The sequence below is a fragment of the Salmo trutta genome, chromosome 21 (genome assembly GCF_901001165.1).
Source record: "Salmo trutta chromosome 21, fSalTru1.1, whole genome shotgun sequence".
NCBI lineage: Eukaryota > Metazoa > Chordata > Actinopteri > Salmoniformes > Salmonidae > Salmo > Salmo trutta.
The window spans coordinates 7376342-7403146 of NC_042977.1; the positions used below are offsets into that span (position 1 = coordinate 7376342).

Sequence of the window (26805 nt, forward strand, 5' to 3'; positions counted from 1 at the left end):
GTCAGAATATGAATGTCATCTGTTACAAGCAAGTTATTGACTTCATGGTGTCACGTCCTGACCAGTAAAGGGGGATATTTGTTATTGTAGTTTGGTCAGGGCGTGGCAGGGGGTGTTTGTTTTATGTGTTTCGGGGTTTTTGGTTAATGTTCTGTGTTTGTATATTTCTATGTTTGTTCTAGTGTGTTTATTTCTATGTTTAGTTTCTCGGGTTGACCTTCAATTGGAGGCAGCTGTTCCTCGTTGCCTCTAATTGAAGGTCCTATTTAGTAGGGGTGTTTTTTCCTGTGTTTTGTGGGTGGTTGTTTCCTGTTTTGTGTATGTTGCACGTGACGGGACTGTTTATGGTCGTTTTGTTGTTTGAGAGTTAAATAAAAGTAATTATGAGCTCGTCACACGCCGCGTCTTGGTCCCCATTAGACGACCCACGTTACACATGGACCTTGTCTCTTAGGCTACATATGTTAATATGGGCTATTTTTAGCACTTTTCTGGGTTGCTTGATTGTTTTTAATGCAGAGGTAGACTTACTCATGTTATTTACATTGGAGCTGATAGTGCAGGATGAGCTGCATAAAGTGGTCTTCCTGCTATTGCACACCGCCTCAGTGTTAACATTGTAACTCTGGATTATAGGCTCATGATTACTGCTTACAATAGCTGTAGGATAAACAGATGTATTCGGTGAAATTAGGGGTACACAAATTAAATTACTTACATTGTGTTTGTCAATGCCCCTAAGATCATGTACATTTGATGCAGCATTATGATGACTCATTATCACAATGGTAGGGATTCACTGAGCTGGACTTGGATCATTAATTTCGATGCAGCCTTGACATGCGTGGACAGAGTCCAGGAGCCAAGATGATTTGGATGGACTCTGTCATTCCTGTAGAGTATCTTCTGTTTCCAGAAGGTGTCAAAGTTATCAATAAAAGTGACTCCAGCAGAGCTACAGTAGTCTTTTAGCCAGATGTGTAATGCCAGCAGTCTGCTGAATCTTTCACACCCGCGGCCCAACGATGGTCCTGGACCTGAAATTATTGGCCTTATTGGTATTTTATTATTGGTCTATTGGTCTTTTTAAATTATTGGTATTTTAATGCTAAAATCAGTGATATAAAAAAAAAAATCAAATGTTCCGGGTTAACCCTCCTGATGTCGTTTGACCCCACATGGACTACGACAGTGTCAGCTCCCGGCATCTGTGGTAGAACAGTCGGAAGCAGCCTTGTTATGTTCTGTACTCATGCTCCTGGGTAGCACAGGGTTTTTGCCTTGGGGACCGAGATGTTTCCCACCATAAAGCAAAGTAAACACAGCTCATGCAATGGTGGAAACGTTCAATAGCGGCCTCCATTTGAGACCACCGAGCCAGCTAGGCTAACTGCGCTTTCCCGTCTCCCTATACGGAATCTGGCAGGATCCCGGGACAGATAGCAGCGCTCACAGCAATTTAGCCCAACAGAGCCGCAGGATTCAAAATAAAATAAAATATATAAAAACACTGTCAGCTTTTAAACCCTTTTAAACCTTTTTACACCCAAAAGTGAGAAAATAACTATTGTTTAACTGTGCAACCATTGAAAATAAGGTTGCATATTGAAAGATAAGGGTTCAATATTATAGGCATTTGTAAGTGCATTTACAATTGGTTAATAGTTGGAGGTAAATAGTGGCTCTATTTAGCAAGCACTGACTGGTTTTCACACTCGTTTGACCAATTAGTTATAACCCGTTTATTAATGCTTTATAATGCATTTATAAGTGATTAAATAACCGTTAATATTGTAATTAAACCCTTAATAAACCCTTTACAAATGGAACTTTGTATATGGGATTGATTTTAAGAAATGTAGCTTAATTAATTTGATTAATATTATGGTGTTTCTATTCCCCCAAAAAACGAAACCCACAGGGCTTCCGTTAGGATGGAAAGGAAAATATGGCCCTGTACAACGTGACGGTCGGGAGTAGGCTACAGTACTAAGAGCATAACATTACCACATCCTAATTGTAATCTAACCAATACCCAAACAGAGATTCAGTGAATATAAAAATCTCATTGATTTATCAAGACCAGTCCCCATGCTTGTCTCAGAGCAGCTCAAAACGGTGCTGAAATAGTTGACCACAGCGGGTAGCCTATTGCTTAAAATCCTATTACTCAACACTAGTGAGACTCATGTCGCCTACAGTAGGCCTACAGAATATCGGAAAATATATTTTCAATGACGTGACTCTCTGCGAATTAGATTTAGAGGATTCTAAATTCTAAATTAATATCTAAGGGGCATTTTTCTTTGGGCATATCTGATCTGTGAGAATATCTATGGGGCTTTTATATAACTCTAAATTAATTAATAAGAATAATAACTGCTTTGTTTAATAACCTAAAGTGAGTGAGAAAAATGCCATTCATGAACATGGGGTGAGACATTACTCATTTGTAAATAAAGCCAGTTTGTTATTTAGAATTATTTATTTCTGTTTTTAGAGGGAGAGAAACCAAAATCCCACCGTCGCCTCATGGGTCTCCCGGTCGCGGCCGGCACGGGTATCGAACCAGTATCTGTAGCAAAGCAATTTGCACTCCGATGCAGTGTCTTAGACCGCTGCGCCACTCGGGCGCTGTTTCAACATGACCAGTCGGGAGTTGGCTATCGTACATAGTAAGAGCAAAATAATCCTAACATTTCCACACCATGAAGTGCACAATTATCAGTTTCTATTTGGTTTATGTCACCTATTCATTGTCAGTTATAGACACAGTAGCGCCTTGGGACCCAAAAGCATAATCAGTGCTCTAACTCCTTGCGCTGGTCTGGAGCAATGAAGTAGTGACGCAGGGTAAAGTACTAAACCACAAATTACCTCTAAATCCCGCAGCATAATTGCAAAACTTTTAGTTGAGCAACAACTGTATACACCATATGATCGCGTTACTCCAAATTCACTTCGATATTATATCAATATTTTGCGCATCAAGGCGTTTCCACCGCTATTTCGCGCATTATTAATTTACAGACACAAAAAGATCCCACTCGCATAAAAACTGGATGGAAACTTGGTTAGCGAGAAAGAGAGCTAGCGAGAGAGGAATGGTGAGCTAGTGAGAGCGATGGAGGGAGAGAGCTAGGGAGAGTGACGGGAGATAGGGAGGAGACAGAACTCTCGCCGGGGGAATGTGGCACGCGATTGCAGCTTCTGGCCGGCTGGCCTCGGAGACATTTTCAATAAATTCTTGTCCTATCAGACTGGCTTCGGACTGAGCTTTGGTCTATCCGAGGGGATGATACCAGGGGGGAAAAAAAGGGTAGCAAACACTCAGGGACTCCCTGTCACCCATTCCCCCACAAGGAAAACTAAAGAGGTATGACTGACTAGAAAACCCATGTTGAATTACCTAATTGGTCATGACTAGGGTTAGGGGTTTGGTTAAGTTTAGGGTTAGAGTTATGGGTGGGAAAGCCAGTCATGTCCCTTTAGCCGCACACTTCCTCCACTCCTTCCCTCCATCAATCCACCTTCCATACCCCATTGATCATCCCATCCTTCAATAATCCTAACATTCTACCGCCTTCCAGCCCTCTCTATCTCTTCATCATACACTACTGAGCAACAGCAAAAAACCTGAATGCACATGCGCACACACGCAGAATGGGGAGGCACTGAATTAGCCTTACCTGGTGACTTCTTCTCCCAGCATGCTCTTGGGGGTTGGCGAGTAGCGTCCTGACGGGGCCACAGGGGGAAGGGGCTGGCCCAGGTAGCTGGGAGGGCTGATATGGTTCTCCATGTGTTGGGAGTAGGCTGATAAAGAGAAAAAAAACAGCTCAGACGGAGTAGCTAACAAGAAACCTAACCTAAACTCCACCAACACCAACCAAATACCGCGAGGTAATTACCTAGTGCACCGCCGGAAGAGAAAAGCCGACCGACAGGGCATTTGTCCACCTCCGAAAAAGGTCCCGGGATGCTGATAGCGTTTTCTAAGATATTATGTCTGTGAAACAGTATATCGACACATCCAATCCCACTCTGTGCCGAATGCAGTGGGTGAATGAGGCTCCTGTCTCGGCATCTCTCACTCACCTCTCTCTGTGCATTGAGGCTACTGTTACCAATGTGATTGCGTGAGGCAAGACCTTGAGGGGGTCATTTGGTAATGCAACCCAGATCCGACATCTGGGAAGGGGACAGTGTGTGCAAGTGCCTGAAAACAACCAACTGTAGCACTGTGTAAAATGCAGTGTTGTAAAGTACTTAAGTAAAAACACTTTAAAGTACTACTTAAGTAGGTTTTGGGGTATCTGTACTTTACTATTTTTATTTTGGGCAACTTTTAATTCACTACATTCCTAAATAAAATAATGTACTTTTTACACCATTTATTATCCCTGACACACAAAAGTACTCGTTACCTTTTGACAAGAAAATAGTCCAATTCACACACCTATCAAGAGAGCGTCCCTGCTCATCCCTACTGCCTCTGATCTGGCGGACTCACTAAACACAAATGCTTTGTTTGTAAATTATGTCTGAGTGTTGGCTATCATCAATAAAAATAAAATAATTGGGCCGTCTGGTTTAATATAAGGAATTTGAAATAATTTATACTTTTACTTTCGGTTCTTAAGTACATTTTAGCAATTCCATTTACTTTTGATACTTAAGTATATTTAAAACCAAATACTTTTAGACTTTTACTCAAGCAGTATTTACTGGGTGACTCATTTTTACTTGAGTCATTTTCTATTAAGGTATCTTTCCTTTTACTCAAGTATGACAAATGAGTACTTTTTCCACCACTGGTAAAATGGCCTGTTTCCGAGTGTGTACTTGCAAGTCAGAATATCTTTAATGATCAGAAGTAGAAGCTCAGTACAGAGAAGTCAGAATAAAAACAAAGCTTGACCAGTCGGCTCCGGAAGGTCAAGGATCTGTACACATGCCTTTAACACCTTGCCTATTTTCCTCATATCACACCCCAGATCAGCTCAACAGGCCTATAACCTAGTTCATACATTCAAAACATTTCTTAATAAAAATAATAAAGTTAATGGAATCAATATTCATACAATCAATTAAAGTTACAATATTAAATTGAACACACTTACAATAAAATGAAAAAAACCCGATAATTTCAACAAAATAGATCAAATGTTATCATTTGATCTATCCTATAGCCCATTCCTCCTGACAGAGCTGGTGTAACTGAGTCAGGTTTGTAGGCCTCCTTGCTCGCACACACTTTTTCAGTTCTGCCCACACATTTTCTATGAGATTGAGGTCAGGGCTTTGTGATGGCCACTCCAATACCTTGACTTTCTTGTCCTTAAGGCATTTTGCCACAACTTTGGAAGTATGCTTGGGGTCATTGTCCATTTGGAAGACCCATTTGCGCCCAAGCTATAACTTGCTGACTGACATCTTCACAAGGTCCTTTGCTGTTGTTCTGAGATTGATTTGCACTTTTCGCACCAAACTACGTTCATCTCTAGGAGACAGAATGTGTTTCCTTCCTGAGCGGTATGACGGCTGTGTGGTCCCATGGTGTTTATACTTGCGTACTATTGTTTGTACAGATGAACGTGGCACCTTCAGGCGTTTGGAAATTGCTCCCAAGGATGAACCAGACTTGCGGAGGTCTACCATTTTTTTGTGAGGTCTTGGCTGATTTCTTTTGATTTTCCCACGATGTCAAGCAAAGAGGTACTGAGTTTGAAGGTAGGCCTTGAAATACATCCACTGGTACACCTTCAATTGACTCAAATGACGTCAATTAGCCTATCAGAAGCTTCTAAGCCATGACATCATTTTCTGGAATTTTGCATTTAGACAGCTGCGCCACTGGGGAGGCCCCATCCAGGTCAGGATAACCAAAACATTTCTTTATTAAAGACTATCAGAAAGGATGTTGGTACTTATTTATTTTGATCCAAAGCCATGAATGAGTGAGTCACTCAGCTTTATGTAGGTGCCGCTATATTACTGTGTCATCAACTTGATAATATATAATATTTTGGATATATTTTATATATTTTTTTAAAAAACAGAAAAGTGAGTGATTGTAATCTGAATAAAGGCCAAAATAATATTTGTAAAGGCCAAAACATTTATTTCTGTTTTTAGAGGGAGAGAAATGCTGGGCCAATTGTGCGCCAACCTATGGGACTCCCAATCATGGTCGGATTGGTGATACATATTATTATTAAAGGTACTGCATAGGTGTAAACATACATTTTTTAGCAAGATATAGCACTTGTATAGCCTAAGAAAGTATCAGAAATGTGCAGAAGTAGTTTTGAATGCATTTTATTGAAGGGAAACAATAAGTCTTCAACTTTTTTGGCAAGATAGTGATATATTCTTATATACAGTACAATGAGGAATTCAACTACAAAATACTAGTCTTCTCCCATTTTTTTAAACCATTGCCCCCACCCACAAGGTGTGTAAACAACAATAAGTAAGATTCAAAACAAAAACGTGACGAACATAAATCAATCAACTCTAATTAGCACATGTAGGACAGTATGTGTGCGCACATTCTCACATGTACATGTTCAAGCACATAGTATTTGTTACAGTCCTTCTTTAGGGGACAGAATTGGCATCTCCTCCTCTTGCCTGCCCCAGCTGCAGCCTCAGGTGGATCAGGACAAGATTCAGCCCCCTGAACAGCTTTCACAAGCGCTGCAGAGGCCACTGTGCGGGGGAGGCGCTCCCTTCTTTGAATGTGTGGGTTTACAAGTACCTTTCCCAGCTGCTCCAGGAACACCCTCCTCTTGATCCGCTTATCAGGCATCCAGGTAGGGTTGATCTTGTTCTATATCACGAAGACACTGTAAGAAGACACATCAATGATGTTATGGAATATGACCAGGGGCCAGCTGGCAGTCATCCTCCTTCAGCTGTAAGGTCCAACCACTTTGTCCAGGTTGTCCACGCCTCCATTGTTGTGGTTGTAGTCCAGGATGATGGCTGGATTCCTGTCCTCATGATCACTGATCTCAGCCATTTTGTGCAGTGTGCTCAGGAGGACCACATTCTTGTTCCTCTTTGGGAGGTAAGAAACTAGAGTGGTGGTGGGGGTGTAGGCAAACTTTGATGAGAAGGCCTCTCTCCCCCTTATTGCAAGGAGTGCAGGGAGGAGCTCAAGCTTGTTCTTTCTAACTGTGCCAACCATGGTGATCTTCCTCTTCAGAAGCGGCTGGCTGAGTTCATAAGAGGTGAAAAAATTGTCACACGTGACATTGTGCCCCCTCAGTCCATCTGTCACATCAAGCACAACCCGCATCCCCTGGTTCTTCTCCGGGCCTCCACTGGTCGGCTTCCCTGTGTAGACTTGCATCTTCCAAGTGTAGTTGGATTGTGCTTCACATGCCACCCATATCTTGATACCATACTTTGCTGGCTTGCTGGGCATATACTGCCGGAAAGGACAGCGACCTTTTGACAAAAGAGATTACTATCAGTAATTAGTATCAGTGTCACAGAAAACAATCACATAAATCAATGATATTACAGAAATTCATAATAAAATGAACTGTGAAAATCACTTAAATTACAGATATGAAAATAAAATGTACCTCTGAATGGAACCAGTTGCTCCTCCACTGATACTTCAGGCCCAGGGTTGTAGAGGTATGACAGATGCTCCACCCACTTCTCCAAAACCTCTCTTATGACTGCCAGTCTCTCTCTCACATGTCTTGCAGGTCTTGACTCACGGTTATCAAATCGTAGCATTCTTGAGAAAGTGTGAAAGACTTTCAGTGGCATCGTGGCACGAAAAATCGCCCTTCCGCTCTCTGCATCCCAGAGACTACATGTAGCCTCGCCTCGGGACCTATACACATCTACTAAGATTAGCAGCCCTATGTAGGCACGCAGGTCAATCTCATCCATCCTTTTCCAGTTGTCTCCATATTTACGTAAACCCTCCAAATGTGTAATCTCCAGGATGATTTTTTTTCGATGGCTTGTGTGATGAACATGTAGAATGTTGAGGCGATGTCCTGGGCATGGGCAACTGCATGTCTTGTGGGCCCTGGGGTCATCCTTATGACATTTTGTGCTGACATCCTGCCCTGGTTGTCATATGGTGACAAGGACCATGTTATTTTGCTGTTCTTTGACAAAAATGTCTCTCAGCTTGGGGGATTTCTTCTTCATCTGAAGATGATGCATTGTGTTCTGGGCTGTATTCTTCCCCATCTTCTTCTTCAGATACCTCCTCCTCAAAATCATTGTTCTCCTGTTCCTCCTGGACATCTGAAAAAATCAGATCTATGACCTGCTGGGCACTGAAACTTGCACTCATTGCTTCAGCAAAGAGAGAACTGGGGAGACTCTCATCTGCAGCACATTTATAGTCTCTGACTGCATTCCTCATTAGTAAACAATGCTTTCAAGAAATCTGAAATTGTTTTTATTTTGTCTGTGAACTTGAGTCATGTGTGGGGTCGTGGAGGGGAGATGCTGCACATGCACAAGAATGTTTTAGTTTTGTCTGAGTTCAATCAGTAGCACACAATCTCAATTTCTCATTTTGTGTGTGTGTGTGTCTTTGTGGTTTTTGTGGTGTGTAAATGATTTTCGAACTGCTGGGTCAAAAATGACCCTCAGACAATCTTTGTACCCTGGTGGTGTACAGCTTTCATGGAAATATGAACAAAGACGATGTTTCACTTTTTCTAATATTGGGGGCACTCTAGGAAAAGTCATCAAATTTCAAGTTGAAAAAATATCATTTAGGGGGTTTTCTCTGCTGTTATTAAACATAGTGGCGGGTCATTTTGACCCTTAAGACAACACAAGGGTTAAAGTGTTGCTCAGTGCTACCTAGTGTGGCTGGGTGAACTCTCCGGTAAGGGGGTGAACACTCCCCCCCTCCCCCATGGGCTAGTTCTGTCTTCTGTGCGCGGCTCTGCAGCACATCTCGTGCCTTGAACCTTGTGCGCTTTCAGTGGATACAGCTGGAGAACTGCAAGGCATTGTGCGTTGTCCTGCTAATAACAGGGTTAATAATATACTGCTCAAAAAAATAAAGGGAACACTTAAACAACACAATGTAACTCCAAGTCAATCACACTTCTGTGAAATCAAACTGCCCACTTAGGAAGCAACACTGATTGACAATACATTTCACATGCTGTTGTGCAAATGGAATAGACAACAGGTGGAAATTATAGGCAATAAGCAACACACACCCAATAAAGGAGTGGTTCTGCAGGTGGAGACCACATCTCAGTTCCTATGCTTCCTGGCTGATGTTTTGGTCACTTTTGAATGCTGGCGGTGCTTTCACTCTAGTGGTAGCATGAGACGGAGTCTACAACCCACACAAGTGGCTCAGGTAGTGCAGCTCATCCAGGATGGCACATCAATGCGAGCTGTGGCAAGAAGGTTTGCTGTGTCTGTCAGCGTAGTGTCCAGAGCATGGAAGCGCTACCAGGAGACAGGCCAGTACATCAGGAGACGTGGACGAGGCCGTAGGAGGGCAACAACCCAGCAGCAGGACCGCTACCTCCGCCTTTGTGCAAGGAGGAGCAGAAGGAGCACTGCCAGAGCCCTGCAAAATGACCTCCAGCAGGCCACAAATGTGCATGTGTCTGCTCAAACGGTCAGAAACAGACTCCATGAGGGTGGTATGAGGGCCCGACGTCCACAGGTAGGGGTTGTGCTTACAGCCCAACACCGTGCAGGACGTTTGGCATTTGCCAGAGAACACCAAGATTGGCAAATTCGCCACTGGCGCCCTGTGCTCTTCACAGATGAAAGCAGGTTCACACTGAGCACGTGACAGACGTGACAGAGTCTGGAGACGCCGTGGAGAACGTTCTGCTGCCTACAACATCCTCCAGCATGACCGGTTTGGCGGTGGGTCAGTCATAGTGTGGGGTGGCATTTCTTTGGGGGGCCGCACAGCCCTCCATGTGCTCGCCAGAGGTAGCCTGACTGCCATTAGGTACCGAGATGAGATCCTCAGACCCCTTGTGAGACCATATGCTGGTGCGGTTGGCCCTGGGTTCCTCCTAATGCAAGACAATGCTAGACCTCATGTGGCTGGAGTGTGTCAGCAGTTCCTGCAAGAGGAAGGCATTGATGCTATGGACTGGCCCGCCCGTTCCCCAGACGTGAATCCAATTGAACACATCTGGGACATCATGTCTCGCTCCATCCACCAACGCCACGTTGCACCACAGACTGTCCAGGAGTTGGCGGATGCTTTAGTCCAGGTCTGGGAGGAGATCCCTCAGGAGACCATCCGCCACCTCATCAGGAGCATGCCCAGGCGTTGTAGGGAGGTCATACAGGCACGTGGAGGCCACACACACTACTGAGCCTCATTTTGACTTGTTTTAAGGACATTACATCAAAGTTGGATCAGCCTGTAGTGTGGTTTTCCACTTTAATTTTGAGTGTGACTCCAAATCCAGACCTCCATGGGTTGATAAATTGGATTTCCATTGATTATTTTTGTGTGATTTTGTTGTTAGCACATTCAACTATGTAAAGAAAAAAGTATTTAATAAGATTATTTCTGTCATTCAGATCTAGGATGTGTTGTTTAAGTGTTCCCTTTATTTTTTTGAGCAGTGCTTTTATATAATTCTAAATTAATAATAATAATAATAATCACTTTGTTTAAAAAAATAACAATGTTTTGGAGATGATTTTGTTTTCAAATAATGTAAAATGAATGACAAAAAGGCCATTCTTGAACATGGGGTGAGACATTGTTACTACTTTGTAAATGAAGTCAGTTTGTTATTTTGAATTATTTATTTCTGTTTTTAGAGGAAGAGAAACCAAAAACCTACTGTCATCTCATGGGTCTCCCAGTCGAGGACAGCACGGGCATTGAACCAGCATCTGTAGCAACACAGCTTGCACTGCTATGCAGTGTCTTAGACCATTGCACCACCCAGGCACTGTACAATGTGACCGGTCGGGAGTGGGCTACAGTACTACAGTAAGAGCAAAATAATCCTAATAAAATGAAATAATAAAAACCTTAGTCTAACAGTTTTAGTAAGTAATACTGAAGCCGTGCACAATTATCAGTTTCTATTTAGGTTTATGTCACCTATTCATTGTCAGTTAGTGACACAGTAGGACCCAAAAGCGTAATCAATGCTCTAACTCCCCCTAGCGCTGGCCTGGAGCAATAAAGTGGTGACGCAGGGTACCGTTCTAAACCACAAATTACCGCAGCATAATCACAAAACTTTTATTGGAACAACCACTGGACTCACGCTTCAAAAACTCTCAACCATTGTTAATCCCCCTTCTGGGATGGCTACAAGGCCCTCCGCCGCCCTCCATTCGGTAAATCAGATCACGACTCCATTTTGCTCCTCCCAATAGGCAGAAGCTCATACAGGAAGTACCCATTCTAAGGTCTATTCAACGCTGGTCTGACCAATCCAAATCCATGCTTCAAGATGGTTTTGACCACGCAGATTGGGATATGTGACCGACCGGCTCAAATCAGGGTTATGTAGCAAAATGTGATTTTTTTTAAAATATTTTTTTTTACATTGAATAAAAGTAGAGACTCAGAGGTACAGAATGGTATACAGTGGCTTGCGAAAGTATTCACCCCCCTTGCCATTTTTCATATTTTGTTGCCTTACAACCTGGAATTAAAATATATATATATATGCCTACCACTTTGAAGATGTAAAATACTTTTTCACCCCCACAAAGTCAATACTTTGTACAGCCATCTTTTGCAGCTATTACAGCTGCAAGTCTCTTGGGGTATGTCTCTATTAGCTTGGCACATCTAGCCACTGAGATTTTTGCTCATTCTTCGAGGCAAAACTGCTCCAGCTCCTTCAAGTTGGATGGGTTCCACAGCAATCTTTAAGTCATACCACAGATTTTCTATTGGATTGAGGTCTGGGCTTTGACTAGGCCATTCCAAAACATTTAAATGTTTCCCCTTAAACAACTTGAGTGTTGCTTTAGCAGTATGCTTAGGGTCATTGCCCTGCTGGAAGGTGAATCTCTGTCCCAGTCTGAAATCTCTGGAAGACTGAAACAGGTTTCCCTCAAGAATTTCCCTGTATTTAGCGCCATCCATCATTCCTTCAATTCTGACCAGTTTCCCAGTCCCTGCCGATGAAAAACATCCCCACAGCGTGATGCTGCCACCACCATGCTGGGGATGGTCATCTCGGGGTGATGAGAGGAGTTGGGTTTGCGGCAGACATAACATTTTCCTTGATGGCCAAAAAGCTCAATTTTAGTCTCATCTGACCAGAGTACCTTCCTTCATATATTTGGGGAGTCTCCCACATGCCTTTTGGCGAACACCGAAAGTGTTTGCTTATTTTTTTCTTTAAGCAATGGCTTTTTTCTAGCCACTCTTCCATAAAGCCCAGCTCGGTGGAGTGTACGGCTTAAAGTGGTCTTATGGACAGATACTCCAATCTCCGCTGTGGAGCTTTGCAGCTCAATCAGGGTTATCTTTGGTCTCTTTGTTGCCTCTCTGATTAATGCCCTCCTTGCCTGGTCCATGAGTTTTGGTGGGTGGCCCTCTCTTGGCAGATTTGTTGTGGTGCCATATTCTTTCCATTTTTTAATAATGGATTTAATGGTGCTCCGTGGGATGTTCAAAGTTTCAGATATTTTTTATAATTCAAATTTGATCTATACTTCTCCACAACTTTGTCCCTGACCTGTTTGGAGAGCTCCTTGGTCTTCATGGTGACGCTTGCTTGGTGGTGCCCCTTGCTTAGTGGTGTTGCAGACTCTGGGGCCTTTCAGAACAGGTGTATATGTACTGAGATCATGTGACACTTAGATTGCACACAGGTGGAATTTATTTAACCAATTATGTGACTTCTGAAGGTAATTGTTTGCACCAGATCGTATTTAGGGGCTTCATAGCAAAGGGGGTGAATACATATGCACGCACCACTTTTCTGTTTTTACATTTTTAAATTTAATTTTTTGAAATAAGTTCTTTTTTTCATTTCACTTCACCAAATTGGACTATTTTGTGTACGTCCAGCATACAAAATCTAAATAAAAATCTATGTAAATTACAGGTTGTAATGCAACACAATAGGAAAAAAGCCAAGGGGGATTAATAATTTTGGAGGGCACTGTATCATTCACTGCATTTGAGGAACAATGGGAAAGTAATTTTGCTTTGAAAGTTGATAAACTTCAATACTCACTTTTGAGAAAATGGCATTTGAATGTTTTGGTACGTACTGGAGAGCTCTCCTTTGTCTAAACCCATTCAGCATTGTTCGCACCCTCTTAAGCCAGCGTCACCCATCTCTTTAAGGATTCACATGTGAGGTCATGTGCTAAACACTGAGTAGTGTAGTAAGATTAAGACTAAAAGTGGTAAAAGTAGTAGCCTACAATAAGGAACAATTCCAGGTAAACAGAAAGTGTCCAGATTAAAATATTAGAGGTAAAGTGGCTGAGCAGCAGGATAAAAAAAAGAAATTGTCGCAGCAATGTGTGTTACGAGCATTTCGCTACACTCGCATTAACATCTGCTAACCATGTGTTTGTGACCAATAAAATTTGAATTGATTAGAGAGTCATTTGAATAGAGGAACTGCAGATAGCGCTGATGACTGGTCCGTCCGAACCACGCATGAACAAGGGAATCTATATTCGGAGAGCAGTTTCTGTCCGGCCCTCGACTTTGGTGCAGGGCTTATGATATCCATAGCCTCTTCGTCGCAAAATTCTCTGATCTTCTCAAAAACATCAGTTTGTCTAGCTGTGTCCAGTTCAGGTGGTGCTTGTACAGGCAGACCGTCTATGGGAGGAAGGATGTCAGCGTTGTGCAGTAGCTGAAACCTGGTCCTGACAATCTGAACACTCCTTGGCGACAACAACACCAGGCTCCAGAGCATCGAAGGAAATAACAAAAACATTTAAGACATTACAACCTTGCACAACATCAATTCACCTCCCAAGTTTAGATAAGAAGAAAAACCTCATACAATGCAATAAAAATGAACTGTTTGAACTGTGGCAGCAGCCTGAAGTACGGAGTCAGGTGTTGGTGCCAGTCATAGCTTTCCATCAGCACCGTACCATCCCCCAGTCCAACCAGCAGTTCTTCACAACACCAGCAATCTCAAGCACTGCTTGATGAGACCGAAGCAGCAGTCGGGGGCAAACTTGGTGTGGCCTGTAATCAGGAAGTGAAGGTCCGACTGTGGCGGAGTTTGTGCATGGTCCACCAGGCACAATAGCAGAGCACAAACTTGTTCTTGTTTTGGCCACTGCAGTTACCACAATTCAGGTCCACACGTGTTTCCCCAAATCCGTAGTTGGTGAAGAAATGGTCCATGTAGTTGATAACTGCACTACTGCCTTTGCTTGATGACATGCCTTCATCAATCAAGTTGTTGACTTGTTGTGGTATTCCTTCACAGCAGTCCTCAAACAAGCCACACGTGCGAGGAGTTAAAAAGTAGATGGGACTTTGCTGCATAGGGTCAGAAGGATAGCGCACCTGCAAACAACAAAAGAACATCAAGGTAAGTTAATGAAACGAAAATGTAATGTAAAACGTAATATGTTTTTAATGCATCATTATCAGGTAAGTTTCACTTACTTACAAATGTGCAGAGCAGCAGCACTCACTTACCTACAAATGTGCAGAGCAGCAGCACTGCATACAGAAACATCATCTTGGAAACTGGAAGTTAAAATGATAACACATAGCCCATCTACACGTACCTCTGGAAAATACAGAAATAATATGAGATCAATAAAAGTAGTGCCAATCACGTTGGTCAATTAAATAATCAAAACATGTTTATGCTTTCCCTACCAAGTGTTGTCATCGATTACTTGTGGAGACGCAACACTGCTGCTTTTGTCACAATGGGATGGCAGCAGCTTTCCACCAAAGTGTTTGTGTCCCGGGTGGCATCCTGGTAATACTATTGAATTATCCTCTGCGTAGTTGTTGATGAAGTTCACCACTCGCTACAAGTCCTCATGATTCAGGTGTAACCTGTGCTTGCTTGGGCCAGCTCTCTTTATGATGGGAAGCATTAGACCACTCTCCTTGTGTGACTGGTGGAGGAGAGTCAAGCATGTTCTACTGATGCTGAAAGACAAATTCCAGATACAAATATTTTGGCATTATTATTCATAGATAGCCGTAATCACCGTCAGACACACCTGGCTAACATGATGGGTCATGTAATCATCTGACGAAATGGAGTCTTGTTTAGACATGCTAGCTAAACAATAAACCATTATCTTAATCCATAGAGTACTAGCCATACAAGCCGATTGTCATAGCTAGCTAAAGTTAACCAAATAGGTTCAATGTTAGCTAGTTTGCTAGCTAACATTAGGACATAACTAGCAATGCGAAATGGCATTCTGAAATAACATTACTACACACAGATCATAAACATAATGTTAGATAGCGAGCCAGCCATCTAATGTCAGCTAGCTACCTAACAGTAAGCTTTAACTTGGGGTCTTTTATTTAGACATGTAGCTAGCTAAACAATGAACCATAATCCTAATCCATAGAGTACTAGCAATACAAACCGATTATCATAGTTAGCTAAAGTTAACCAAATAGGTTCAATGTTAGCTAGTTAGCTAGCTAACATTAGGCTATAACTAGCAATGCGAAATTGCATTTTGAGATAACATTACTACACACAGATCATAAACATAATGTTAGCTAGCGAGCCAGCCATCTAATGTCAGATAGCTAGCTAACGTATAATAACTGAAACTGTAGCTAGACTCTTACCCGTATACATAGATGAATGCTTCATGGTAGACTGCAACCCCTTTCATTAAATAAGACGTCCTGTGTCGTTTCCGTTGCTTGGCCCATTGTTGTGTCAAGTCACTCTGGTTCACACTAACCATGTGCAATGCCATAATAATAATCTTAAACTTTAGCCCCCACCCAAACTCTGACCATTTTACTCTCCCAAGAAGAGCTGGTTAGGCTGTTTTCATGTTATCCAGAGCGTTGGTGACTTACTGTGCTCCTGGCAAAAATTGAATTATGCGTTTTTGCTGACGTTTACTGACACCGGTCATATTCAACCGGTGTTGAGCGTTCGTAAATTCATCAGTTATTCTGCACTCTGGCACACTCAGACCAGAGTTCTCTAAAACAGCTGTTGGTTCAAATGGCTCTCCTGTGAAGTAGTGACCCGTGACATACGCCTAGTTTCCTGAAACGGGTCACATATGTTCCAGGTTGCCTCTGAGAATAACACTGACATATACACGGACACGGTGACTGAAATCATCAGGAAGTGGAAAGGGGATATGGTTCCCACTGTGACTATTATAACCTACCCAAACCAAAAATTGTTGCAGCATTCACACAAAACTGAAAGAGCAAACCACCGTATTTAACTACAGCAAAGTGTAGTTATTCACTCAGTAAGGCAATCAAACAGGTAAAACTTCAGTACAGAGAAAGTATAGTCACAATTCAACGGCTCGGACACGAGACGTATGTGGCAGGGTCTACAGACAATCACGGATTACAAAGGGAAAACAAGCCACGTCGTGGACACCGATGTCTTGATCCCAGACTAACCCTGCCCTTTGCAACTGGGTCCTGGAATTCCTGATGAGCCACCACCAGGTGGTGAAGGTAGGTAGGTAGGTACAACACCTCCACTACGCTGATCCTCAGCACAAGGGCCCCACAAGGGTGTGTGCTCAGCACCCTCCTGTACTCCCTGATCACCCATGACTGTGTGGCCAGGAATGCCAAAAAACATCAAGGACATCAACCACCCGAGCCAAGGCCTGTTCACCCCGTTATCATTCAGAAGGCGAGGTCAGTACAGGTGCGTCAAAGCTGGGACCGAGACACTGAAAAACAGCTTCTATCTCAATGCCATCAGACTGTTAAATGTCCATCACTATCCGGCTACCACTTGGTTACTCAACCTTGCACCTTAGAGGCCGCAGCCCTATGTACATAGACATGGAATCACTGGTCACTTTAATAAATGGAACACTAGTCACTTTACTAATGTTTACACACCGCTTTACTCATTTCATATGTATATACTGTATTCTACTGTATTTTATTCAATGCCACTCTGACATTGCTCGTCCTAATATTTATTTATTTATTAAATCCATTCTTTTACGTTTAAAAGTGTGTATTGTGGTGAATTGTTAAGATACTACTGCACTGTTGGAACAGAATTTCGCTACTCGCAATAACATTGCTAAATATGTGTACGTGACCAATACATTTCATTTTATTTAACGTGAAGACACTTTACAGCTCATCTCTGTCTTCACCTCCTATGACAAACAGCTGTTTAGGGGGCATGCTAAATATGAATTTGTAAAACATTTTTTGATTACTTCAGAAATGTAACACTAATATATTCTCTAAAAGCTGTCCACACCTGGATTGCCCATTATTCTTTTCAAAAATCTTCAAGCTCTGTCAAATTGGTTGTTGATCATTGTTAGAAAACCATTTTCAGGTTTTGCCATAGATTTTCAAGCAGTTTTAAGTCAAAACTGTAACTCGGCCACTCAGGAACATTCACTGTGTTTTTGGTAAGCAACTCCAGTGTAGATTTGGCCTTGTGCATTAGGTTATTGTCCTGCTGAAAGGTGAATTCATCTCTCAGTGTCTGGTGGAAAGCAGATGACCAGGTTTTCCTGTGCTTAGCTCTATTCCGTTTATTTTTTATCCTGAAAAACTCCACAGTCCTTAACGATTACAAGCACACCCATAGCATGATGCAGCCACCACTATGCTTGAACATATGGAGAGTGGTACTCAGTAATGTGTTGAATTGGATTTGCCCCAAACATAACTTTTTATTCAGGACAAAAAGTTAGTGCCTTGTTGTAAACAGGATGCATGTTTTGGAATATTTGGATTCTGTACAGGCTTCCTTTTCACTCTGTCAATTAAGTTAGTATTGTGGAGTAACTACAATGTTGTTGATCAATCCTCAGTTTTCTCCTATCACAGCCATTAAAATCGAACTGGTCTAAAGGTACCATTGGTCTTATGGTGAAATCCCTGAGTGGTTTCCTTCCTCTCCAGCAACTGAGTTAGGAAGGACGCCTGTATCTGTAGTGACTGGGTGTATTGATACACCATCCAAAGTGTATCTTCACCAATGACTAAAGGGATATTCAAATGTCTGCTTTTTTTACCCATTTATCAACTGGTGCCCTTCTTTGCGAGGCATTGGAAAACCTCCCTGGTTTTTGTCATTGAATGTGTGCTTGAAATTCACTGCTCTACTGTGGGACCTTACAGATAATTGTATGTGTGGGGTACAGAGATGGGGTAGTCATTCAAAAATCATGTTAAACACCATTATTGCATACAGAGTTAGCCTATGCAACTCCTTGTGACTTGTTAAGCATATTTTAACGCAACGTTATTTAGGCTTGCCAAAACAAAGGGGCTGAATACTTATTGACTCAAGACATTTCAGCTTTATTTTGTATTCATTCCTAATAATTGATTCCACTTCGGGGTATTATGGGGTAATGTGTGTTGATCAGTGACAAAATCTAAATATAATCAATCAATTTTAAATTCAGGTTGTAGCACAAATGTGGAAAAGATCAAGGGGTGTGAATACTTTCTGAAGGCACTGTATGTCATCTCTCTCATGCCCGCCTGCTAACAAGTTTGTCATGTCATCAAAGTCAGTTGGCCAGACCATGCTCTTAACCTCTTGCACAGTTAAAACCTCTTATTAACTGAACTGAGATGCTGTCATTGTTGCTCTTTTGTTTACCTATGAAACCATTTGAGACCTGTTTCAGGAAACTAGGCGTATGTCGCAGGTCACTACTTCACAGGAGAACAGTTTCAACATTTTATTTTTAACAAAATGTGTTTGGCAGAAATGCCTTCTCGAACATGTGAACCTTAACATGCCTTAATAACAAACTTGTATGCCATCTGTAAATACAAATACAATTGTTAAATTACCAGCCTAGATGGTTTAGCCACAGAAAAACAGCAACCATCGCACTTGCCTTGATTGGCTGAGATAATGAGTGGGCTGGACATGCCAAGAGATGAGATTGGATTGGTCTGTCATATAGCACGCTTCTGTCTATTTGAGCTGGTCAGTATGTCTAGGTAATCGTGTCTAAAGCTGCTTTAAAAAAAAAAAAGTATAATGTAGTAAAACTGCATAAATGTTGCTCTCCACTTTATGGAGGGCTGAGTTTTGAAATCAGTAGAATTCGAGTATGATAGCTAAGGAGATGGAGAAAACACCTTGTCTCTGGATTACATCTTCAAACTAAGAGCAACCATGGCATCACACAGGAGACACGTCCATCCATGTATGATGTATACGGGTAAGATACATTTCTAATTTTGACAGAAAGTGGTTTCATTTCAAGTTAAAGTGTACTGTTAGCTAGCTGGCTGACGTTACGTGTATGATCCTATTATTCATATCTCAGAGCCATTTGCTTGACTAGCTATAGCCTAATGTTAGCTAGCTATGATTGAACCCGTTTATCAGTACTTTGTTGAAGCACCTTTGGCAGCGATTACAGCCTCGAGTCTTCTTGGGTATGACACTCCAAGATTGGCATACCTGTATTTGGATAGTTTCTCCCATTCTTCTTTGCAGATACTCTCAAGCTCTGTCAGGTTGGATGGAGAGCTATGCTGCACAGCTATTTTCAGGTATCTCTAGAGACGTTCGATCGGGTTAAAGTCTGGGCTCTCTGTACTTTACTCAGTTCATCTTTACTGGGAAACTAGATCCTGTCTAGTTTCCCAGTACCTGCCGCTGAAAAACATTCCCACAGCATGCTGCTGCCACCACCATTCTTCACCATAGGGATGGTGCCAGGTTTCCCCCAGACATGACGCCTGGCATTCAAGTCAAAGAGTTCTTGGTTGGATCAGACTAAGAATCTTATTTCTCCTTTAGGTGCCTTTTGGTAAACTCCAAGCGGGCTGCCAATTGCCTTTCACTGAGGACTGGCTTCCGTCTGTCCACTCTACCACAAAGGCCTGTTTGGTGGACTGCTGCAGAGATGGTTGTCCTTCTGGACGTTTCTCCCATCTCCACAGAGCAACTCTGGAGCTCTGTCAGAGGGACCATCGGGTTCTTGGTCACCTCCCTGACCAAGGCCCTTCTCCCCTGAGTGCGCAATTTGGCCAGGCAGCCAGCTCTAGGAATAGTGTTGGTGGTTCCAAACTTCTTCCATTTAAGAATGATGGAGGCCACTGTGTTCTTGGGACCTTCAATGATGCAGAAATGTTTTGGTACTCTTCCCCAGATCTGTGCTCCAACACAATCCTGTTTCAGAGCTCTACGGTCAAATCCTTCGACCTCATGGCTTGGTTTTTGCTCTGACATGCACTCTCAACAGGTGTGTGCCTTTACAAATCATGTGCAATCAATTGAATTTAACCCCAGGTGGACTCCAATCAAGTTGTAGAAACATCTCAAGAATGATCAATGGAAACAGGAGGCACCTGAGCTCAATTTTGTGTTTCATAGCAAAGGGTCTGAATACTTATGTAAATAAGGAATGTTTATTTTATTTTTAATAAATTAGCAAAAATGTCTAAAAACCAGTTCTCGCTTAGTCATTATGGGGCATTCTGTGTAGATTGGATAAGAGCGTCTGCTAAATGACAAAAATATAAAAATGTATTATTTTATGGCTGGTTATGAAACCTACAGAAGTGTCAAAACCCACATTTATTCAAATGAGTTTGCACCATGTCAAGAAGTTTCATTTTCGTTTGAAAGTTTGTTTCTTAAATCCTTTGTTGTTGAAATGAATTATTTACAGTCAGGTTTTTTAAAATATTTTTTTTACTTGTAGAAAATACACTCTTACAAAATCCGCAACAGAATGACTGAAAAATCAGCAACAGAATGACCGCAATTGAATTGGCTAAAATGAGAAATGATAGTAAATAAAAAATAAAACAAACATTCTGTTGACACGTAGGCTATGGTGTAATGGAATGTTTTGCCTTGTGTGGTAGGTTTTGACAAATGTGTCTTAAACAGCCATAAAACAACACAATATATGTCACAACAGTCTAAATATATGGGTCATGACAGTGTTATAACCATATTAAAACAGTTTATGACAAGCTATGCAAGCTGTTATGACAAACTCTGACATGGTTATGACCAGGTCATAACATGTTATGATGCTGGGTGTCACGTAAAGTGTTACCCAATAGAAGAGAGGGCTTCGGCGAGCAGGTGTGCACATACTTTTGGTCATGTAGTGTACATCGAAACAGAATGAAGACATGAACAAGTGTAATACTGACTTTGTGATAGGTTTCATTATCAACACCAAAAAATATTGTAGTTAAGTGCTGTGCTAATTCTGCCAAATCCCTTGAGGGTTTAAAGCGCAAAGGCCTGAAATGAGATTTATGCATTAATAGAAATCTATCTATTGACAAAATTACCTACCTGAAATCATATTTTTATTGAAATATTGGGTAAAACAAAGACCCACTAACAGTAGACATAGTCAACGTTTTGTTCTTGCCCTTCACATCAAATATTCAGTAGGTCTCAATACACAGACAGCGATTTAACACTGCACGGCATATACTGTCGTTCTTTCTCAAAGGCAACGGGAAATAAACCCTCACTTCGATGCACACTTAATTTGTGTGTGTCCCTCCCACCCTCCTCTTCTCTGATCCAATCAGCGCAATCGGTGCTTATGATAACAAGGAACAAGAGGATGAGGGGATGCGGTAGCGCACCATAGGGCCCATCCGCACAATTATTTCCCCTTTTTCCTAAAGCCTCCCATGATTGAGCTATTGTGCGACACTAAACAGAATTATTTCTCATTCATTAACTCCGGCTCAGATCTTCCACCACCCGTCCTGGCAGGACATCATTATACATATTGCTGCACTCCCCTCCTGTCCTCTGCATTAGCGTATTGCTGTCTGGATTAGCATGGGGGACGGGGGGGGGACGGAGAAAGCAGCAGTGACCACGTGATGCTAGCATCCATGATTTAATTTTGGTGTTCGCCCTTCACGCCTCTAAGCCTGTGCTTCATGACAGCAACTGCGTCCCAAATGGCACCCTATTCCGTATATAGTGCACTTCTCATGACCAGGGCCCATGGGACTTGGTCAATAGTACTGCACTATACAGGGAATAGGGTGCTTTTTGGGCCACATGCAACATTACAGAATCCTTGTCAGTGGGAATCTATGATAGTATTGGATGGATCGGTTAGGCTCTAGTTAGAAGGCTTTTTAGAGAGCGGAGCACTGATTCCAATGGTCCCTTGAGAAAATCAACTTGGTTATGGTGCTGACGGCCTTATCGTAGGCGTCTTTGGCTAATCTTTTGAGGCAACACTGCTTTTGCTACAGAAGATGATTAACCATGCTGTGCTTTTGATCACTTTGAGACTGCTTACATTCTACACAGCTAGATGTCTACTGAAGCAATACTAGCGTGAAAGGTGCAGGTGCAAGGTCACTTTCTTCACTACATTGCCACATGGTTTTGGTCTGCCTTTAGATGGACACTGATCCAACCACCAATGTTACATCTTCAGTCTCAGGTAGTTCAAACTGCCCTTGTGTCACAACACTGAATCCAGCGGTAATCTGACCAAGGATTCACCTTCTGTCCTTGGATCACAATCAAACATTCAGAAGCAAACCGAAGTAGACCTATACCACTTATTTGCACTGAAGGGATTGTAGGGCGTCACCTTGATTTTGACTTTGAAGCAAGCCATTCAAAGAATATTGAAGGATGTGTGTGTTAAAAAAGACGGGGATCAATTCAATTCCAATTAAACTGATTTCAGGAAATGAATTAAATTATGAATTCCAGTTCCAGAACTAAAGAGCAAGTTATTTTACTTATTTTTTTCCCCATCAATTTCTTTTGGAAAATTGGAATATCAATGAAACTCCCGGGTTGATAGAATTGACATGGAATTGTCATAGTCAATACTCAGAAAATCACTTTGCTAGGCCCTGGCCTGATGTCTGCAGGGGGCATGTGGGGGTGTGAGTTGTCCTGTGAGGGGGTGGTTTGTTCAGATGTGTCCAATCGATATGAGTTTGAGCCCTCTCTTCTAGTGGGTTGTTAGTGCCCCCGCTGGCTCTGCCGCTAGCCAGCAGCGCCAATCAATATGGTGCCTGGTGCTGTAGCCACCGCCTCCCATTGGGCGTCAGCCATCTGACACACTTTCTCCTACCGACCCTGTACTGGGAAAACGACAGGGTGCTGCTATTCTCTTTTCCACATTTCATCATTGTCGCAAATTGGTTTTTGATCGTTTGTGGACTCCTTATCCCCCCACAATATGTGATTAGGGGAAAAGCTGTTAATGTCACTACAGGGATTGTTGTTCAAACTTTTCTCTGACACAGTATTTTGGCTATTTCCATTTTTTGTTGAAATGAAGTCAGAGATTCACTTAAATATGAGGGAATTGGAATAACCCTCAGATTACAATACCAACTCCTACTCACAAGGTTAAGTTGTTTTAGAATACCATCCTGTAGGCAGCAGGATAGTGTATATATATATATTGAGGCAGAGGTTTTACCTGAGGAGTGAGGTGGACGACCCTCATAACAATTGATCAAATGTGGAAACTCACAAAGGGGATGTACTCAGTAAGTGGAAACTCAAAGTGGAAACTCACAAAGTGGAAACTCACAGTTGGTGATGTCAGGCGGGGCGAAACTGTCATTCATGAAGACACTGTTGGGTTTTGCTACTTTCAAGTAGACCACGTCGGGGGTGTTTTTCAAGGCAGTCACAGCGTGTTCGTGGCTCACCTCCTCAAGGCAAGCACTGTTCACCTGCACAGAGACAGATATACACACACGTTGTATGGACCACTCGGACAAGTTTACACTTATTGATGTGAGATCAGACGTGAATGTACACATTTGTAAAACACAGTTAAAGCGGCAATCAGCAGTTGAAACGAAGCCAACTCCTCACCCGTTTTGGTAAAAAGCTGAGGGATAGGCCTGGAGAAATGTAACCACTCAAATTCATAGACAACGGTATGGATGCAAGGACTGAGCATTCATGATATTAACGTTATAGTTTTAACCATGTTGAGGGGTATAAAGTGCTTGTTTCCATTTACTTATCAACATTGGAGTTAACCCCCTAGAGTCGGTGTCTGCACCCCTGCGGTAATCTAGTTAGCAAAATAAATAAAAATATTATTTTTTTGGCATTGGATGCATCTCAACCCAAATGCATCCGCTGATGTCGCACTTCCACATCTGCGATAAAAGATGACAAGAGCTAGACCGGTGTTTGTCATACCATGAGACATCTCGAAAATCTCTTCTCACAAAATTGTCTGTAGGGTCCGAATGGAGCAGGGCTTAGACTCTTATGGGTTGAATAAGCTTATATTTTGGGTTCTGATGGCAGTTGAACTAAAGTTCATGAGGCATTTCTAAGTTATATTCTTCAAGAATAAAGGGCAACATTGAATTAATTCAGAAGTAAAAAAAAATGATGAGGTAAGTGCAGATTTCCACTTTAAAGGTGCACCCTCAAAACATATCATACGAACTTTATATTTCAGGGAGCTGCACACTCAAATATGGAAACATGGAAACATCACAGTAACAGTAACATAAAAAAACACTCACCACCAATCCTGTCTCATGGAAATGTTGAAGCCTTAATGCAAGGGCTCTGAGGTACTGATGTATCTGTAATAATGACCATGTATCTAAATGAGTGGAATGAAGGACGATGGAAATGGAAATAGTGATCTTACAGCCAGAAGTTTGTCTCCTATCTGTAGCCTCCCGTCTTTGTGTGCAGCTCCTCCTTCGATGATTTTGGTGACGTAGATGCTGTTGTCCCCTGGGATGTGCTGGTTCCCCACTCCCCCTGCTATACTGAAACCAAGACCTGGACGAGACAAGAGGAGAATTTTCATAACGTTAACCAATCTGTGAAAATAAATATGTATGCTGAAAAAAAAGTCACACTCACTGTATTAGCATAACAATAATGAAATTCCCATCCCCAGCAAACAATGCAATCATGGGGAAAATGTGTTTTTCTGATATGTTTCCTAGGAATCCGAGGCATTCTTCTCTTGCCTGTATAATCATACGGCAATGAGGGATTTTAACTAAAGCTACTTTGCTAAAAAGAGGAAAGAAACAAAACACATCCACACTGCCAGTACTCATGCTACATTCCTTTGACCAGGTTAACCTCAATAAAAGCATGAAACACACATGACAGCTGGTGTTAAACTAAAGTAATGAATAAGAAGGTGAGGTGGTGTGACATTTAAACAGACATTCACCAGACACTAAACTAGAGTATAAAAGGATGTTGGGCTGACAATCATATCTCCCTCACTAGCTTTAAGCACCAGCTATCAGAGCAGCTCCCAGATCACTGCACCTGTACATAGCCCATCTATAATTTAGCCCAAACTACTACCTCTTCCCCTACTGTATTTATTTATTTTATTTATTTTGCTCCTTTGCACCATATTATTTATATTTTAACTTTGAACTTTCTTCAAACTACAAATCTACCATTCCAGTGTTTTACTTGCTATACTTTATTTACTTTGCCACCATGGCCTTTTTTGCCTTTACCTCCCTTATCTCACATCATTTGCTCACATTGTATATAGTCTTATTTTTTTCTACTGCATCATTGATTGTATGTTGTTATACTCCATGTGTAACTCTGTGTTTTTGTATGTTGTCGAACTGCTTTGCTTTATCTTGGCCATGTCGCAATTGTAAATGAGAACTTGTTCTCAACTTGCCTACCTGGTTAAATAAAGGTGAAATAAATAAATAAATAAAAAATAAGCTACAGTGTTATCAAAATAACATGTTTACAGGTATAAATCAGACCTGTCCTGAAACTGTGTGCGCATGAATAAGTATTAAAACTTGAAAAACACCCATCACTCATCTTTTATGGTGACAAAAAGTATTGGAATAAGGCCATGGCAGTTTCTAAAAGAAATAGCAATGGCGCACTTGATCAAACATCTCTGGAAGTGTTGCCAAATTTGATAACTTTAACTGCGACATTTGCTGTGTCTGACATTTTCCAACAAAAAAAAACAACTATTGCAAAATGTTGTGGACCTGTAAACAGAACATTTGAATTCTACAATGTTTTGCATTAACTTTTTCCAGAAACAAAATATGCTGCACTGTTAGAGCAAAATACTTGAAATAGTGTATCTATTTACTACTGTAAAGTAGGCTACATCACGAGTATGAAACCATCACAGTTAGAAAAGGTAAATAATTTATTCTGCAATGATCATGGAAATGAAATTGATAATAGTTAGAAATAGCTATTGTATAATGCAAAAATTCTTTTTTTTGTCTTTTCAGTATATATTTACCTAAAGTTTGAGGGAAGCTAAGCACATTCCCGCGTCAAGTTTAGTTTTTATAAATGCATTTATAAAAACTAAACTTGACGTGGGTGGGAGCCTATTATTAGGTGGGAGCTTATATTTGTCGTATTTCACACATGTACAAGTTTGTATTATACACGTGTGAATTGGAAATGTGTTTTTTACATATCGATTTTTCACCTAGTCGTGAAACTTTTGCGTGAAAACTGGAGCATGCATGTTTTGTGGTATACTGTATACTTTAACCTCAATCATAGCTAGTTAGCTAATGTTATACTACATCCAAGGTCAATCTGATGACATCACAATGACGACAAAACGTTTTCCTACAAACTATTTGACTCCTTTAGAAATGTAATTGTATTCATCAGC

General features: G+C 41.6%; 1 protein-coding gene and 1 long non-coding RNA gene across 20 annotated transcripts in view; both read right to left on the reverse strand.

The window, feature by feature from the left end:
* LOC115156587 (disks large homolog 1) overlaps window positions 1-26805 on the reverse strand; it is a 285164-nt gene that overhangs the window by 75974 nt on the left and 182385 nt on the right. For 10 of the 19 annotated variants that reach the window (XM_029704075.1, XM_029704070.1, XM_029704069.1 and 7 more), the window contains 3 exons: window positions 24802-24938; window positions 23695-23854; window positions 3690-3816 (listed from right to left, as the gene is read on the reverse strand). In XM_029704075.1, the coding sequence (XP_029559935.1) occupies window positions 3690-3816; window positions 23695-23854; window positions 24802-24938 (424 nt within the window). The remainder of the gene's footprint in view (window positions 1-3689; window positions 3817-23694; window positions 23855-24801; window positions 24939-26805) is intronic. The other 9 variants (XM_029704079.1, XM_029704077.1, XM_029704076.1 and 6 more) reach the window with 1 other exon arrangement.
* On the reverse strand, window positions 13969-14922 carry LOC115156590 (uncharacterized). The gene is made up of 3 exons (XR_003868292.1): window positions 14834-14922; window positions 14648-14741; window positions 13969-14512 (listed from the first exon to the last, which is right to left on the reverse strand). It is a non-coding gene; the product is annotated as an uncharacterized LOC115156590 (long non-coding RNA).